The sequence below is a fragment of the Tasmannia lanceolata genome, unplaced genomic scaffold (genome assembly GCF_043159265.1).
Source record: "Tasmannia lanceolata isolate RefF3 unplaced genomic scaffold, GAP_Taslan_0.1 ptg000005l, whole genome shotgun sequence".
In the NCBI taxonomy this organism is placed as follows: Eukaryota; Viridiplantae; Streptophyta; class Magnoliopsida; order Canellales; family Winteraceae; genus Tasmannia; species Tasmannia lanceolata.
The window spans coordinates 17,401,542-17,419,216 of NW_027518682.1; the positions used below are offsets into that span (position 1 = coordinate 17,401,542).

The 17,675-nt window shown below is 38.4% G+C and overlaps 3 protein-coding genes across 5 annotated transcripts; all 3 read left to right on the forward strand.

Moving 5' to 3' along the window:
• The first annotated feature begins 4,232 nt into the window (after positions 1-4,232).
• On the forward strand, positions 4,233-6,060 carry LOC143876743 (phospholipase A2-alpha-like). The gene is made up of 4 exons (XM_077378438.1): positions 4,233-4,475; positions 4,573-4,615; positions 4,703-4,828; positions 5,740-6,060. Exons 1-4 carry the CDS (start codon positions 4,347-4,349, stop codon positions 5,913-5,915), a joined length of 474 nt encoding a protein of 157 aa, XP_077234553.1. The 5' UTR covers positions 4,233-4,346; the 3' UTR covers positions 5,916-6,060.
• A 3,181-nt stretch (positions 6,061-9,241) lies between these two features.
• On the forward strand, positions 9,242-12,737 carry NDHL (inorganic carbon transport protein-like protein). 2 transcript variants are annotated; one of them, XM_077379984.1, is made up of 5 exons: positions 9,242-9,406; positions 9,475-9,597; positions 9,673-9,780; positions 9,893-9,987; positions 12,450-12,737. In XM_077379984.1, exons 1-5 carry the CDS (start codon positions 9,284-9,286, stop codon positions 12,562-12,564), a joined length of 564 nt encoding a protein of 187 aa, XP_077236099.1. In that variant the 5' UTR covers positions 9,242-9,283; the 3' UTR covers positions 12,565-12,737. The 2 variants fall into 2 exon arrangements, with proteins under 2 accessions (XP_077236099.1, XP_077236100.1); XM_077379985.1 differs by having other exon boundaries at positions 9,247-9,406; positions 9,505-9,597.
• Positions 12,738-14,468: 1,731 nt separating this feature from the next.
• On the forward strand, positions 14,469-16,990 carry LOC143876744 (G2/mitotic-specific cyclin-2-like). Of its 2 annotated transcripts, XM_077378439.1 has the most exons (10): positions 14,469-14,687; positions 14,767-14,811; positions 14,901-14,943; positions 15,034-15,291; positions 15,385-15,513; positions 15,605-15,694; positions 15,805-16,026; positions 16,122-16,220; positions 16,331-16,509; positions 16,597-16,990. In XM_077378439.1, exons 1-10 carry the CDS (start codon positions 14,566-14,568, stop codon positions 16,739-16,741), a joined length of 1,332 nt encoding a protein of 443 aa, XP_077234554.1. In that variant the 5' UTR covers positions 14,469-14,565; the 3' UTR covers positions 16,742-16,990. The 2 variants fall into 2 exon arrangements, with proteins under 2 accessions (XP_077234554.1, XP_077234555.1); XM_077378440.1 differs by lacking the exon at positions 14,767-14,811.
• The last annotated feature ends 685 nt before the right edge of the window (positions 16,991-17,675 follow it).

Below are 17,675 nucleotides of genomic sequence, written 5' to 3' on the forward strand. Positions count from 1 at the left end.
TTCCTTGATAGGAGAGAAGAGGAAGAAAGAAACTCCTTTCAAGAAGACGAAAAATCAGGAAGGATGGCTCTCAAAGTGAAGTACGAGGAAATTTTGAGAAGGGAAGAAATAAGTTGGCTGCAAAAATTAAGGGTAATATGGCTCAAGGAAGGGGACAAGAACACAAAGTTCTTTCATAGAATGGAAAGCTCTGGAAGAAAAGCTATAGCTTGGAGAAATACTTGAGGGATGGTGATGACCGAATCAAAGAAAAGGTTGGTATTCAAAATCTGATCATCCAGTATTTCTCCAAGCTGTATACCAAGGAATATGAATGAAGGCCGAAACTAGAGGGCATATCATTTAAAAGACTCGGCCCGAACAAAAAGGAATGGCACAAAAGGGAATTTTCAGAGGAAGTGAAGCTGGCAATTCAAAGTATGAAAAAAGACAAGGCCCCTGGGCCTGATTGCTTTCAAATGGCATTCTATCAAAAAAATTTGGAAGTCATAAGTAAAGATGTCATGGCGTTTATATAGGAGTTCCATAAGAGCGACAGGTTGGGAAAGGAAATGAATACAACTTTTGTCACTCTTAGTCCCCAGGAGGAAGGGGTCTTTGAATTAAATCCATGTATCAAGGAGACCTATCAGAGAAATTCCCATTTTATGTGCATATAAGTAACCGACAAGGAATTTAAGTCACACACCTTCCCCTCCATCAGTGATATACATCAATTGTAATACTGAAGTCGTTCCCAATAAAATCACCTCCAGCTGGTTTAGAAACAGAACAAGCAATTACAGTGAGAATCTCAGATACTAGAAAACAAACAACAGACAAACAAAGCTACACTGACCAGAACCAAACATCACCTACAATTCTACAGAATTAAACATCAGCTCATTTTGAAAGTCAAATTCCCGAATTCATTACATACTCCAGTAAAATGAAATTTGTAGCTATATGTATCTTTTTTTTGTCCAAGATCAGTTGTCCGTACCACAATCATTCCATCATGGTGGAGTTGTTTTGGGATATTGGTGCCTTTAGTTCTTCTCATTATTGCCAAAATGGCCTTGAGTCATTAAGCAATTTGTAAGCATATGTACCCCTCATTCAATAGATTAATATCCCAGTGCAGAGCATTCAACAATCACAATATCATGATGCATGCTGTCCTATTGCCATTTCCATTATTCCGAAATTCTCTGTCTATTAAGCAACTGAGTTGTAAGAACACAATGCAATCTACATTTCATTCACCCAATTAATCAATCTCATGCTCATTCTCAAATAATCAATTAAAAAGTTTCAGCCTAAAAAAGTTACCGTTTCTAATAAGAGTTGTCTAGGTCACTATCTGCTCGGATCATTTGATTGCCATGATTCTTGGGCTGTGGAACATTGCAAACGAGGGTTAGTAGAATTTCCATTTCAATAATTTATAAGACCTTATGCATAAAAGGAAAAGAAAAAGACAAATAGACCAAAGAAAACAAAAACCCTTTGAACAACATGCATGTAATCCGCATCAGAAATTGATTTAGATATTAAAAGCCCGCCATTAATCATTTATAGTTTTCTAAATCAATTGCAATACTAATCAGCACCGTTCTGACGTACAATGAAATTGTAATTTGGGCCTTTCCAGATAAGATGGGCCCATATTGCAAATTAGATGTAAATTTAACGGCACCTACTTTAGGGTTTCTTGGTTTACAAACCCAGAAAAAAAGAAAGTGAAAAAAAGCAAAAAAATAAGTGAATCAAAACTACAGAGCTAAACCACAGAAGAACCTCAGTCCTCATATTAAGGTAAACACGAGCTTCATCGAACGCTTGGGTATTTTTCAAAAAGTACTGTACGGACCACATGATCCAAACCGCCAATGTGGTGGAACACAACGTAAATAGGTTGTGCCCCAACGTACATAATGTAATTCCACTTTAGATCGGAGGGCTGGGATCATCCTATGGAAATGATTTACTCGGCAGTGATAAATCAACCCCCAAATATCTTAAATTGACCCATTTCTCTCTAATCACTGCCCTACAACAGGGTGATTTAAGATATATGGGGGTCAATTTATCACTGCTCCTATGGAAATGATTTACTCGGCAGTGATAAATCGACCCCCAAATATCTTAAATTGACCCATTTCTCTCTAATCACTGCCCTACACGGGGTGATTTAAGATATATGGGGGTCAATTTATCACTGCCCTTTTTTGATGCCCCACCTCCCATTTTTAAAAGGACGGTTGTTTCGGGACAAAAGAAATTAATACGAGTGTAAACATAGTTCCTACCATCCGGGCCAACAACTAGCCGTTATTTTGGGAAATGACATATTTGCCCCTTTTTCTAACCAGGCCACCCGGTAAGCTTAAAAGAGTAGTCATAAATACAATAGATGGATCTGCCCAGAGAAGAAAGGGGGCTAATATATCACTTCCTTTTCTAAAAGTGTCGTGAGCCACTTAATAGGATGACTCAAACCATTCATGTGTTGGGCCACCCCATAAATAGGCTGTACCCTGAAACTTATTTCCAGAGGATGATCCTACCCTCCGATCCGTAGAGGGACTGGACATTATGGAAACCTATATGTATGAGAGGGTTAGGATCATCCTTTCGAAATGATTTTTCAGTGTATAGTCTATTTACGTTGAGCAGTATGGATCATCATATGAGACGAATCACCTTGTTCTGGCTAGCGTTACTTTTTTTTGGAAATTACAACAAGGTGATTCGTCTCAATATCAAAACAAATGCTCGTGGGGATATCAGTCCTCATTCTATATCCACTTGATAATATCTTGGGAAAACTACTAGAAACCCCATAGATCAAAACTTATCTACAAGAATCCCCCAAATTTTTTCTAATTACCAATACCACCTTAAAATAACTTTCAGATTTTTCTTTATCGATTATACCCTTAATTACTTGCCATTAATGATTAAAAAAAAACACCCATCAAAAAAAAAAAATTAATGATAAAAAATGTTACTCTTGATAAGATGAAATATTAAAAGATGGCAAAAGAAAAATACCTAAAATCTCTCCCTGTTTCCATCTGTAATAGTAACACTAATCATTTTTGGGAAAAATCTCTCTCTATCTCTCTAGGAGACCTTTATTATTGGGTTTTGATCCTTATAGAGGCCGGATTTAGATGCCTAGTTCTGCTCCCATAAAAGGTTTTAACCCCATTGACATAAAATCTGCCTAAATAGGGGATATTTGATCCTCTCAAATTGGAACATTGTGAGTTCTGGCAACCCAATGATCTAAGTTGTTAGAGAGGACTGTTCTCTTCTGGCTGTTGCAGAGTGTGTGTGTTGAGAGAGAGAGAGAGAGAGAGAGAGAGAGAGAGAGAGAGAGAGAGTTAATGCTCTGTTTGGATGCTGGTAGATGTTGGGAGGATTTGGAGAAGAAGAAGTCAAAGGGAGATTAAAAACAAATCAAAAGAAAATCAGTCAACAGGGAGATTGAGAGCAAATCTAAAAGATGTTGTTTGGTTTGGCCAAGATTTGCCACTTCCTAATAAAACTCAAAAGATAAGATTTGCCCAAGAATTTCTCCCTTTTTTTCTTCGATTTGGAGAAATTCATCAAGCGAATTTTGAGAGTTCCACGTCATCGACAAGCGCCCGACATCCCCGGTGGTCAAACTCCCCAATTTCGCTAAATTCCCTACCAAACACCCTTCACCGACTCAGTAGAATTACATTCCCTGCTATAACCAAACAGAGCATAACAGAAAGAAAGTGATAAATTTTAGAGATTTTTTGATATCTTAACATTTACTATAGTTAATCGTAAGTAATTAAGGGTAAAATTGGTAAAAAAAAACTTGAAAGTTATTTAAGTGGAAAACCGGTTGTATTGGTAATTAAAAAAATCTTGGGGGATTCTCATATATACCTTTTGATGGGGGGGTTTTTAGTCGTTTTCCCTAATATCTTTTACAAATGCTCGTGAGGATATCTCTTTTGAATTTAGCCGGAAAATGTTAGTATCATTGAAACAGAAAAAGGTAAAATGGTGACAACCATATAAGAAGATACAAATATGATAAGATATTTTTCTCGAATGACCCAAACAACTCATCTAATGAGCTTCCCACAACCGTCCGATTTTCGAGAGATGAACGTGGAAAGTTTGGTGGGAACTGGGAAGAAGCGTGAGCTAGAAAACAACGACATGTGACGAGCGAGCAAGAAGACAAATCCAACCCTTTTCACACACACCTCTCTCCATCTTCTATTGGCTCCTTTCCACCTCCTTTCTTTCTATAAATCAGAGCCTTTGTTGAAAACAAAGCTTCAAAAATTTTAGAGCATTTCCTCTCTGAATCACAAATGGCCAGAAAGCAGCCCTTGAAGTTAGCCTTTCTTCTCTTACACTCCCTTTTTGCCATTCAACATTTTACTATTTCCGTCAATGCCCTCAACGTTGGAGTTCAGAATTCTGGTTCTGCTGTATCATTGGCTAGTACTAAAATCCCTCAACCTTTCTCCTTTTTTCTTCTTATTCACCTTCTATTTTTCTAACAAGTTACTCCTTTTTTTTTTCTCTCTAAAACAGAAAAAGGAATGCAGTAGGAAATGTGAATCGGAGTTCTGTTCAGGTATTGGTTCTGCTTGTTGGCCCTTCATTTTGAGACGTATCAATATGTTTTGATGTTTAATGCGTTTTCTTTTTTGTGGTTGAACAGTGCCTCCATTTCTGAGGTATGGAAAGTACTGTGGGCTTTTATACAGTGGCTGCCCTGGCGAAAAGCCTTGCGATGGCCTTGATGCTTGTTGTTTGACCCACGATGCCTGCGTTCAAGCCAAGAACAGTGAGTTCATGGGTGGAAAGGAGCTCATATTTGTATCCCTATTTGTTTTTTTATACGGGCACCTGTCCTTATTTTAAACTTATCATAGAAATCTTGCTGGGTATTGTGCATTTGTAGCAGGAAATGAGAGAAATTTTAAGACAAAATAGAAAGGGGTCTAAAAATTAAAACTAGGGAGATGCAATTATCAGTTCCCAATAGTTAAAGGCTTGGCACTTCTATGTTTTGATAATTGCACTAACTCATCTTGTCTTTTGCTAGTTAAACTGCTGTCAAAACGACATAACTGTTACCTAAAACTCCATGAAGACAATTAAAACAGAAAAGACAAACCGAGTTTGTTCAATTATTAAAACATGGTTGTGTCAATATTAGTAGTCCAGTTAAAACCTGTTTTTCTTTTATTGGGTAGTGAATACGATGAGATGACTCTGATGGAAAAGACAAAGTGAAGCTCATTTATTGCCATCACACTCATGGTTTTAAATTTCGACCGAAATTTTGGATTTCGGTGGAGACCGACACCGAAATCCATAAAAACCGAAACGGTCATTTATTTCGGCCGAAATTTCAGTAATTTCGGCCAAAATTTAATATTGAATAAAATATTAGTTTCGGGTTTTGTACCAAATTTCGATCGAAATTTCAAAATTTCAAGGTCCGAAACCGAAATTTTAAACCTTGATCACTGTGGTGTGCCTGTGCCTGCCCTACATGATGCGAAGGCACTTTTGTCTTTGTTCTTTTTCAATCAGACTCATCTTACCATTAGAAAAGTGTATTTAGGTAACATTACTCCACGGGTCGCAATGTCCTATGATGGCTTTTTTTGGGCAATTCGGTATCTAAGACCTTATAGAAGAAAGAAAAGGGAGGTTTTGTTTCTGACGTTTGTGGGTTTTTGTGAACAGATGACTACCTGAGCCAAGAGTGCAACCAGGAGTTTCTCGACTGCATTTCAGATTTTAAAGATTCGGGTGGGCCTTCTTTTAAGGGGAACAAATGTAAGGTTGACGAGGTTGTTGATGTAATCTCTGTCGTCATAGAAGCTGCTGTGTTGGCTGGAAGATTTCTTCATAAACCTTGATAATCTTACCTTCTCTGTAGATGTGGATATATAAATATTGAGAGAGAGAGAGAGTACATGTTTCTAGCTCTATGTAATGATGTTTTAGTTTACTTGAGTATTATATCACATCTTCTCAATAAAGAAAATCAATTCAACCATAATATCTACCTAATTTTTGTTGTTAATGCTAATATTATGGAATCTGGTAGCATGTGTGACATATAGGGTGCTGCCCTACATATGGTTAGATATTTTTGTTTGAGTGCTGCTAGAAAGACACGCCCATGCCGGTTCGGAGGGCATCATACGGAGACTGTGAGTCTGTGACACAAGGGGTCTCCTGTATCATTTCCCCTTTATATATAGGTGAAGTTTATGGCATTTTGTCTATTACCTTATTTTCAAAAATATATTATCAGCAGATTATAGGTGCGGCAGTTTCTTCATGGTCTATTTAATTTTGTGTTTAATGACACTGTTTAGAATATGGTAGCATATTCTATTTTCACGCTGACATTGATCAAGATTTTTTCCCTCTTTTTTAGGTGAACATACATTTTTTAAAATTGAATTTTATATGGGAGTGGATTTCACCTCCATTGCCACTAAGTGTGCTGTCCGAAATCAGCCCGTCCACTTTTTATTGAAGGGCTGAGATTAAAAAACTTCGTTTTTCAGTTAGAGTAATCTCAGTCATTCATGGAAAAGTGAATGGGCAGATATTGGGCAACGCTAGGCAGGATGACGGAGATGGAAGAGACTCTTTGTATGGTGCGGGCATGTCGGTGTGCGTATTTTTCCTCGGGCAAACCCCTAGTGTATTTATGAAATATTACCACCCTTCTTACGCTACAAAGGCGTGGCCCGGAGAAGAAAAGGGGGTGAATATATAATTTCCCTTCTTAAAAATGTAGTGGGCACCACCTTGTTGGAAGATCTAAACCATTCATTTTTTGGGCCCCAACATAAATAATCCATGCCCTGAAAATCATCTCAATAGGATTACCCTAACCTTCTTATTTGTTGAGCGACAAAACATTATTGAATCTTGTGAGGATTGAAGGGTTAGGAATCTGAGCCCGTCACCACAAAGTGTGTCGCGTAAAAATCAGCCTTTCACGACACTTGAAAGGCTGATTTTTGGACAATAAGAACATAGTCACGATGGAGGTGAAGCAGCCACTCAGAATGTAGGAATATAGGACACTATCCTATGGAGATGATTTTCAGGACACAACCTATTTATATTCGTTGGGACCAGACAAATGATTGGTTTGGATCCATTCTAACTTATGCTCTGAAACTTTCACTTCACCTGGCAATTAATAGAGGAAATGGCGGTGGGCCAAATAGTGGTCCTTATACCCAAAAAAATTGCTCTATTTCGTGAGAATTTATAGAGTGGACGGCTGTGCATGCAAGTGCAGCCCAAGAGTACAATGGGTCGACATTGTTTGGGTGATCTAAACCATTTATTGGTTGGGTCCTAATGCAGATATTGAATGCCCAAAAATTCTCCATAGGATGATCCTAACCCTCCAATACGTAAAGGTTTTTTTACTGTGCCGTCTACTTTAAACCTCCACAGATCGAAAGGTTAAGATCATGCTAGCAAAATCCCAACAAAATTCAAGCAAAAATCCTTTGGATTGTCGCTTTTTCCCTTTCTCTCTCTTTTTCTCTCCCTCTCTTTTCTCTATACATGTAATGACACCCCCTACCACTACTCTACAAGGATGACAACAGAACATTACTTACCACTATTCTTTACAGGCAGAAATCTCTCCCTTTTGACTAGTGACTACTCTACGATGTAACAGCCAGTTTATTTATGACTGCTCATTTTATACTCATGGGTGGCCGGGAGATAAAAAGGGGGCAAATATATCACTTTACTTTTGGAAATGAGAAAAGTACGGAATGTGTGTGATAGTTTCGAGAAATTACGGATTTCGGGTACTTTTGAAACAAGCATCAAACACGGGTGATTCTTCAAAATTGGGTGGAAAAAAGACCTTGATCCTTCTAACATCAACAAAAATCTCCTTTTTCATTACTGCCCATTAAATTGGCGTACTTCACAAGGCTTTTTCGGTTCGTCTGAATGTGTATTTGAACTGACAGAACCTTGGTTTCGTTTTTATCTTGGCCGTTGGAAATAACTAGAGACGGATGGATTCTTGACACGTGTTAAAAACTTTTTGGAACAATGGCTCCTCTATACACAGCTGGTTTGGTTTGGATTTGAAATCTTTCTTTGAACCCAGAGTCCCTTGGGTTCGTTTAAATCTTGGCCGTCGCCAATATGCATAGACTGGATCAACAACACGTGGATAACAATATGGAACGATGACGTCTTCTAATAATACCGCCTTTCTGTATGAGATTCCGCCGGCGTACACTCTATTTCCGCTTACACCATATTTCTGCCGGCATACCCCTTGATATTCCAGCGGCATTCTCTAGAATCTGGCGGCGTATTCGATATTCTGGCAGTATACTCGATATGTTTGGAACACATATTTGAACCTAGAAAATCCGGCAACGTACTCGATATTCCGGCAGTATACTCAATATATTTGGAACACATGTTTGAACCCAGAAAATCTGGCAACGTACTTGATATTCTGCCGGCGTACTCACAAGAATCCGGCGGTGTTCTAAGCCAAAAGAGATGTGGGAAATAATAAAATATTCAATAACGTCGCCGTTCTAAGCCAAAAGAGACGTACGTGATTTGATGTGAAAACTGAGAAACTTTAACGCTTTTTGATGATATTTTCACTCCCCTGCATTGATGTTCTTATCCTTTAAAAATTTTAAAGATAATGATTGACGTTCTCATCCAGAAGAAAGGGCAACATACGAGGACTCCGATCATGTCAGAAGGGTATCAGGGCCTTTTTTTCCACCGGATTTTGAAGAATCACCCGTATTTGATGCTTGTTTTCAAAAGTACCCAAAATCTGTAATTTTTCAAAACTATCACTCGCATTCCGCACTTTTTGGAAATTTCAATAACCTCTGAAAGCTAATCAGGAAGTGTAAAATCAAGATACAATGCAAATTGCGCAACTACCAAAGCATGGGAGTGTTGATATCATCTTACCACAAATCTAATGTAGATATATCACCCATTCACCCCTTCCTGGGAGTGGGATTGCCTCAATTAGAGATTGTGAAATCCGATGAAAGAGTTAAAAACAAAGAGTGGCGGTGACAACATAGAATGGCAAAAGGAGTTCCCCCTTGGTTTTCACATTTTCACCTATAAATTAATCACTTTCCTCAATCATTGAGCATTCTTTTCTTTTTTACTAGCCACATGTATAATATCACTATACACATATAACAGTGGAAACCGATAAGAAATACAAAGCTCTAAAATGAGCTGCTCATGGAGCCTCCTAGCTACTGGGTCTTCACCATCCTTCTTCCCTGCCCAATCCAGACTTAAATTTTTACCTATTAATTCCAAAACCACAAAATCCTCCACATGCAAGCCTAAGGTTTGTCTCTAATTCCATTTCTTTCCACACTTCTTAGTTTCTTTTACTTAAAACATTCCTATACTCAGCAAATTAAAGCTACACTTTTCCAATCTCAGGCCAGCAATCATATCTCAGCTGGAAAGCTCATCAACAACTTATCTATAGAGAAGACCAGTTTAGCGGTTCAATTGGGAGCAATACTTGCCTCTGTAAGACCTCATTCTCAACTTGTTTCATTTACCCTTTCTGTTTAAGATAATGGGCCTAACAAATTTTTTTGCCAGGTTGAGCAACCGGCATTAGCAGTGACCGGAAACAACGATACTGAAGATTTTACATGGACATTAATATCAGCAGGAATTGTTGCGTTTTGGTATTTTTTAATCATGCCGGTGAGTTGAAGTTTCTTTTTTTGATGAGGCACCTTTGATATTTTAGTCAGATTTCCTCCAAAGTAAATGATAATTTTCTTTTTATGTTTATTTATTTCTGGGCGAATCGCAGCCGGTTATCTTTAATTGGCTGAGGCTGAGATGGTATAAAAGGAAGCTGTTGGAGATGTACCTGCAATTCATGTTTGTGTTCTTATTTTTTCCAGGGTGAGTGCCTCCCTTGTCTTTTGTGTTCATGTTAGGATAATTTCAGAAATAAATTAGAACCTTAATTATGACAAGAGTTCCCATGAGAAACGGTAATTGGGCCACCCACATTATATTAACACGATCCAGCCCGTTCAGTCTGGTGGGCCCTACCATGGCATCAGATCATTAAGGTCGACTCTTGTTTCTGCTCGATCGAAGGGTGGGTCTTGCAGTCAAGCTCCCTTTTGCCTTTGTACTTGAGGGAATCTCTATCCGGCCAGAGGAAACATTTGCACTCCTCTGATGCCATGGCCTAAAGATATCTCTTATCATTTTTAAGAAAAATGACTATTGTATTCATACCATGAAATATACAAGGGATCAGTAGTCCCACCAGACATTACATAGTATGAGGGTCAGGGAGCATACTCCAGGACCAAGAAGTTAAAAAGCATAAGAGACTGTAAAGACTTCCACCAACACCTAACAGAATTCTACCATCATCTAAACTTCCTCTTGCATCGACCCTTTCTAGTAACCTTCTACAATACCTTTCAAAAACATCTAATGACAGAACACCGTAGAGCCCAAACATCATTCACATAATTGAAAAAAACAAAGGAGTTAAAAATATCTCTTATCAGACAATCATATCCATTCGATCAATGACATTCCAATGCCAAGCGGAAGGTTCTCTGATTTGATGATTAGGGGAGATGTTTTTAAGCCATTTTACCATGGTAATTATCAATTTTATTAAGCTTTAAACATTATTATGTTAATTAATGAATTTATTTTTTAACATGGACTACCGTACTTATGAATTACCAGTGTATAGCCCCTAATAAATCAATTTATAATGATATAAACATGTGGCCGTTCAGGTGGATTAATTCCCCTCAACTTAACTTGGCCTTTCACTGCGTGGGTGAAGACTGTCTAAGAATCAATGGAATCAAATAGTAGAAAGGTTGGAAAGAAGATTCGGTACTTGGAAGTGGAATTTAGTCTCTCTAAGGGGAATAATAATCCTAATAAAGGCAGTTCTTGCGAATATCCCAATTTACCAACTAACAGTAATCAAATGCCCAATCAATGTAGTCAGAAGGGTTTGAATTTGGTCCTCTTCTGGCTCATTTAGTGTCAAATCCTATTACAACTTGATTGCATCCAATCCTGTGGCCTTGCAATGGCTAAAGAGTGGAACATCCCATCTCCTCTGATGGTGTGTGCCTTTGCATGGACAACGATGTTGGACAAGATCTTAACTGTGAACCATTCTTCGTAATCAACATATGCGGATCATAGACCACTATGCGTTATGTGCGAAGGCGAGTGAGACTGTTGGCCACTTGTTCCTTCACTGCATAACATCTAGGTGTGTGTGGAGCAAGATTTTAAATGGGTTTGGCATAGCGTGGGTATCTCCAACCAAGCTTGCAGAGGTAGTGGAAAGTTGGTCTAATGTTCCATGGTGAAAAAACGGCAAAGTCTTATGGAGTGTGATTTTCTTAGCGACCATTTGAGTGCTATGGAAAGAGAAAAATGCCAGGGTGTTTAAAGGTATATTGAAGACTCCTCATTTATTGTTTATGAAGGTATTGACTATTTGTCTATTTCTTGATCGAGCCTTGCCTAGTTTTCGATTCGTCTCATTGCATGACTTGTGGCAAGCTTGGTCAGTGATATGTAATAGCAATGAGATGAGGCCTATTATCTCTCAATCTTGGGAGTTCTCAAGTAGTGGGTTCCTAAAATTGAACGTTGATGGTTGTAGTTTGGGGAATCCAGGGCCGGTTGGAATAGGTGGACTTAGAAACGCTATTAGTCTCACTATTTGGGTTTTCTCTGGCTCCATCGGAATTGTCGACTCCAATGAGGCGGGCGGAGATAAGAGCGGTTCATCAAGGAATCAAGATGTTAGATCAGAATGTTCTCGATAAGGTCATAGTTGAGGAAGGGATGGTCCCCTTAGCCTCGGCGGTTTTCTTAGTGGATTGACAACATTTTAGATACGGTGGTAGCTAGGCTCATCCTATTATTCCATATACCCAAAAGTAAATAAGCTAGCTAGGGAGGTGTCTCTAGGGTGGTGCTGGAAACTTTTGATATCCTCGCCCGTGAGAGGTCATTGTATTGTGTTTGTTTCCCCCTTTCTCCTTTTTTTGTCTCTCTTTGTATCCTCTCATCTCGATTGCAGAGGTTACCCCGTATCTTTTCTCTAAATTTAATTCTTTGCCATTAAAAATAATAATAATAATAACCGTTCAGGATAAAATTTTTGTATGGTACTGGAAGCTTATTTTCTGGGTCACAGTGATGAACTACTGCAGTCAAATGAAAATTTATGAACAGTTATAGAATTAAATGTACTGTTTTGAGTAGAAATTTGTGCGGTTCTTATAGGCTTCAGTTAAATTCGTGCTCCATATTTCCTACTGAATTGAGGTAATTTTTTTTTCTTTTGTCAATGCTGGAAGGGTGATACTATGGGCGCCATTTATCAACTTCAGGCGGTTTCCAAGAGACCCCACTATGAAATACCCATGGTCTACACCTCAAGACCCGTCATTAAATGAACCCAAATCCTTGTGATGAAACACTGTTCGTTTTCTTTTTCTCTGTACTAAGTGCCACGCATTTCAATACTCTTCAGTGGGAGAGTTTGAAATTTCCTTGATGTTGATGTATCTATTTTCTTTACGGTGTAAAGCTACGTCTCTGATTACAGGTAACCAACTATTCAATTGGTAAAATGGGTTTAAATATATGTCTGATTTTAAATTCCTTCAGAACTTCTCAGTTTTGATTTGAAATATACATAGATTCTCATTCTCACACCTGATGATGTGGTTTCAACGCTCTAGACTAGTGGGGGTATATGCAAGCCGTCCCTTTAGCTGGTCCCACCACAAATGAGTCATGGAAACACAGTTTTGAAAAAAAATATTAGGATCGTCCTGCTGTTCAAATTTGCTACAAGCCCATGGCCCCGCACACAGTGGAGCCCACCAAATGAACTAAATGGATCACCATTCGTGTGCCCACTATGAGTTGGATGTCTTTCACGATCATCACATAAATTGCTCCTCTTATGCAGACATGAACATCGTTTGTGTTTATATCTGTTGATCCAATCCTGATCATAATGGCCCATTTTATAGAGAGTGTGAGTACCTTTTATTGGGCGATGTACGCATTCGCCCCCCTAATAACGCGAACAGTGGGCAACTTTAACATGTTTTTTGACGTCAAATCACGTTAAAAAGGTGGCGAATGCGTACTGCCGGGGCGGGGGGGGGGGGGTTGGGGTGTGAAAATATCATCGCCCTTACCCTTTGGGCCAAGCATCATTCCGCGAAAGAAAATGACCATGTACAACGAGCCAAGGGATCCGATCCATAAATATTGTTGACCATCACAAATCCATCCTAGTGCCCTTGGTCTCACCCTCATTGGATGATTCTACACCTTTGATCAGGCATGATGGAAAAAGTTTGACAAGATCAACACTCTAGGACATCTTTAGGCCATTGATTTTTGCGCGCCTCACTCTTGTGACTGAGATCTCCGTTCGGCATTAACCTGGGCCCACCGATTCACCCTGTGACGGCCCATAAGATTAATAGTCCGATCACCAAGCACATATGGGACGTATGAACCGAATCACGGTCATTTCATCTTTTTGCCAATTTGACGCAGGATTTGATCAAGCCGACGGAATTTGCTATTGCAATTACCCACCAGATCGGATGGTCTTAATTGCCAATCGCAAATGCCACGTTTATTAAAGAAAATATCAAAAAAGAAAAAAAAAGGAAAAAAAAAATGTAATGTGATTGATCTCTCCTTAATGCAGAATTGAAAGGCCAATCTCATGGGATCTACTTCATTTTCAGATAGGACGAGTATGGCCATATGAATTCCAATTTCCTCTTTAGTATAGAAAAAGAAAAGTCTTTATTAAGGAATGTCTGAACTAAGACACCCTAAAATTAAATCAACCACTTTGATTACTTCAAAAGCACTCCATTACACAAGTTTTAATTTAATTAAGAGAGATGATTTTTTCGCCCCCTGTAGAACAATGCGCCCCCCCCTGTTAACCTGAACTGTGGGCAGGGCAGACTTTAACGCTTTTTGACGCCAAAAGGGGGCACATTATCCTACAGGGGGGTTGAAAAAATCATCGCCCTTTAATTAAACTAACTAAACCAAATTCAAAGGTGACCATTATCTTATAGGACTACCTACTTTATACGGGGGAGAGAGAGAGAGAGAGAGAGAGAGAGAGAGAGAGAGAGAGAGAAGCATGAGACAACGGTCACGAGCGTGTCTGAAAAAAAGGCTGATTAAATTCCATCCATAAGATCCAACGGTGTAGAATTGTGGACCGTTAGACAGATCTCTGAACAGGCGCCCCCGAGAAAAGTATCCGTTAGAAGACAACTTTTCTCTCTCCTCCCCCTTTGTGTATTACTTACTATATTCATCCAACCCCCCCGTTTTACCCTTCTATACAACCCTTCTCCTCCTCCATTCTCTTCTCTTTTCTCAAAGAAATCTGAAGAAAGAAGAAAGAAGGTCCTTCCTTCAATGGCGACCAGACCGAGTGGAAACAGGAGGGCTCTCACAGACATTGGTAACCTCGTTGGGGCTCTCTCCACAACATGTGTCGTCACAAAAACCCAACAACAACAACAACAAGTCCTTCAACAGTAAGTTTACTTTTCTGTTTCTTCATACATTCTAGTTTTCTTTCACGCCATGACTAAAAGAAAAAACCTGTAATACCAGAAACCATGCCAACAAGTTCATAAAGGTCGATCGCCCCATTACCAGGTGAATAAAACAAAATTAACCCAATACCAAATTCAAATTCCTTTCATTCAATCTTTTATTCTCTTATCCTTGTATTTTACCTTGGGCAGGAAATTTGGGGCTGAACTAACAGAGAAACAGTTACATGGACAGGTACTAGAGATTCAGTTGAGTAAGAAGTTGATTTTTGTTTGTGGGTTTTCGGTTTCTTTAATGTGAGTTGGGTTCTTTTTTTATAATCAGCCAACAAGAAACGTTGAGAAGGAGAATGTGGTCACATGGAGATCGAAACAGAGAAGAACAGCCTCTCCCAGGAAGAAAAGAAGCAATAATTGCCAGATTAATGAACAGACAAATGTGAAGATGGGTCAAGAGGAAGAAGAAAAAGATAAAGAAAATACGCGAAAGAAAAAGCTGGAGAGACGACGCTCTTTATCTGATTCATCTATGATGCTTGTGGAAACTAAGGACTTAAGTTTTGAAAGGGAGAAAGATCTACAAGTATGAAGACTAAATATCAAATTGATAATTTTCATTTTTGTTTTGTGATGAACAAATGAATAGTTTATAAGTAACTGAAATTGTATTAAGCAGGAATCATGTGAAATTGAAATGGAGGATGTAGAGTCTCCACCTCCCAACATTGACAAATCAGATGCTCGAAATCCATTGGCTGTTGTTGAGTATGTAGATGATATTTATTCATTCTACCGTAGAACAGAGGTACCAAAAATTATACAAATAGAAATACCCTTCTTCCAATTTATATTGAATTATTCAGACTCAACTCTGATTTCCTTGGATGTTTTCTCAGTTCCTCAGTTGTGTTCCTGCCAATTACATGTCGAACCAGAGTGATATCAACCATCGGATGAGGGCGATATTAATCGATTGGCTAATTGAGGTTTGAGATGATTTCACCCACATAAACTGAATTTTCTCTATTCTCAATTGTTTGTTGTTGATTTTATTTTATTTTATTTTATTTTTTCTGGTGGTGGTGAATTTTTTCAGGTACACCATAAATTGGAGTTGATGCCTGAGACGCTTTTCTTGACAATCAATCTCATAGACAGATACCTTTCTTATCGAAATGTAATGAGAAAATCCCTGCAACTTGTTGGGATCACAGGGATGCTTCTTGCATGTAAATATGAAGAGATCTGTGTCCCACTATTGGATGACTTTATCTTCATCTCGGATAAAGCTTACACGCGAGAGGATGTGTTGGAAATGGTATTTTTCTCATATTATCCATAATCAGATTGAAGAAAAGATGGTACTGGTTTTTTGAACTATACTGACTTTTTTATTTTGTTTGTCCAATTCAGGAGAAATCAATCCTAAATACCCTGCAGTTCAACATGTCTGTTCCCACAGCGTTTGTGTTTATGAAAAGATTTCTTAAGGCAGCAGAATCTGATACCATGGTCAGACATTTTTTGTTCCTAATTTTTTTTTTTTGGGTCCTTTTGATTTTCTGTTATATGATATGGGCTGATTTTAGAGAATGGGTTCTGTTTGTTGTGTGGTGGTGCAGTTGGAAACGGTGTCTTTCTACCTTATGGAATTGTGTATGGTGGAATACCAAATGCTGAGATTTCCACCCTCACTTGTATCTGCTTCAGCAATCTACACAGGAAGATGTATGCTTAGGAAGTCCCCACCATGGAATAAAATCCTTAGTTACCATTCCACATACTCAGAAGACCAGCTCTTGTGAGTCTAATTCCACCTTTAAAAACCCCACTCTCTTATGTTTATTGCATCTTTTTTTTATCTTATGGTAACTTTTTGATGTTGCAGAGAATGTGTGAGATTGATTGAGGAGCTTCATCAAAATGCAAGTCAGGGAAAGTTGACTTCGGTTTACAGGAAATACTCAGTTTCCAAGTACAGCTGCGTAGCCGTTCTCACTAAACAGCAGCAACATAAGCAAACTTCTACTTGAAGTTAAAGAAGAATCGGTTAATTATTTCCCCACTGGCATTTTGAAATGGTGGCACTAATAAAAAAGAATGCTAATTCAAAGATTTGATATTTTATTTTTTGGTGCTGATTCCAAAGGTTTTATATTATTTTTTTCTCGGTGTTTGTTATTTTCCCAAAAAATTATGTAGCAAAAGAATTGTCTAATTCTCAATAACCAATTTATATATTACATCGCTTGAATATCTTGCATAAACAAGAGTTTGATGCATATTTTTTTCTCGGTGTTTCTTACTATCCATTTCTATGGCAATAAAGAATGTGAATTGTCTAATTCTCATAAATAAAAGTTTAATGCCAGCAAAATTGGTTCTCTTATTTGCTTGGAAAATGCTTAAAAAGAAAAGTCAAGTGATCTGAATGGGGTGACAGTAGTAATTTCGCCCAAGTGTCATTGAGAGAACCTTGATCCTTTATCCTTTATCCATCAAGCTTCTTTTTAATGTTGTGCCAACTAAACCAATTGGTTCTCTTATTTGCTTGGAGAATGCTTAAAAAGAAAAGCCAAGTGATCTGAATGGGGTGACAGTAGTAATTTCGCCCAAGTGTCATTGAGAGAACCTTGATCCTTTATCCTTTATCCATCAAGCTTCTTTTTAATGTTGTGCCAACTAAACCAATTGACCTTTTTAGCTTATGAATGGATACTTGTCCCAAATGGGGGGAACAAGAGAATGTGGGTCTAGCTGTAGATCTTACAGTTGGCGGTAAAAAAAGTCAAGTGATCTGAATGGGGTGACAGTAGTAATTTCGCCCAAGTGTCATTGAGAGAACCTTGATCCTTTATCCTTTATCCATCAAGCTTCTTTTTAATGTTGTGCCAACTAAACCAATTGGTTCTCTTATTTGCTTGGAGAATGCTTAAAAAGAAAAGCCAAGTGATCTGAATGGGGTGA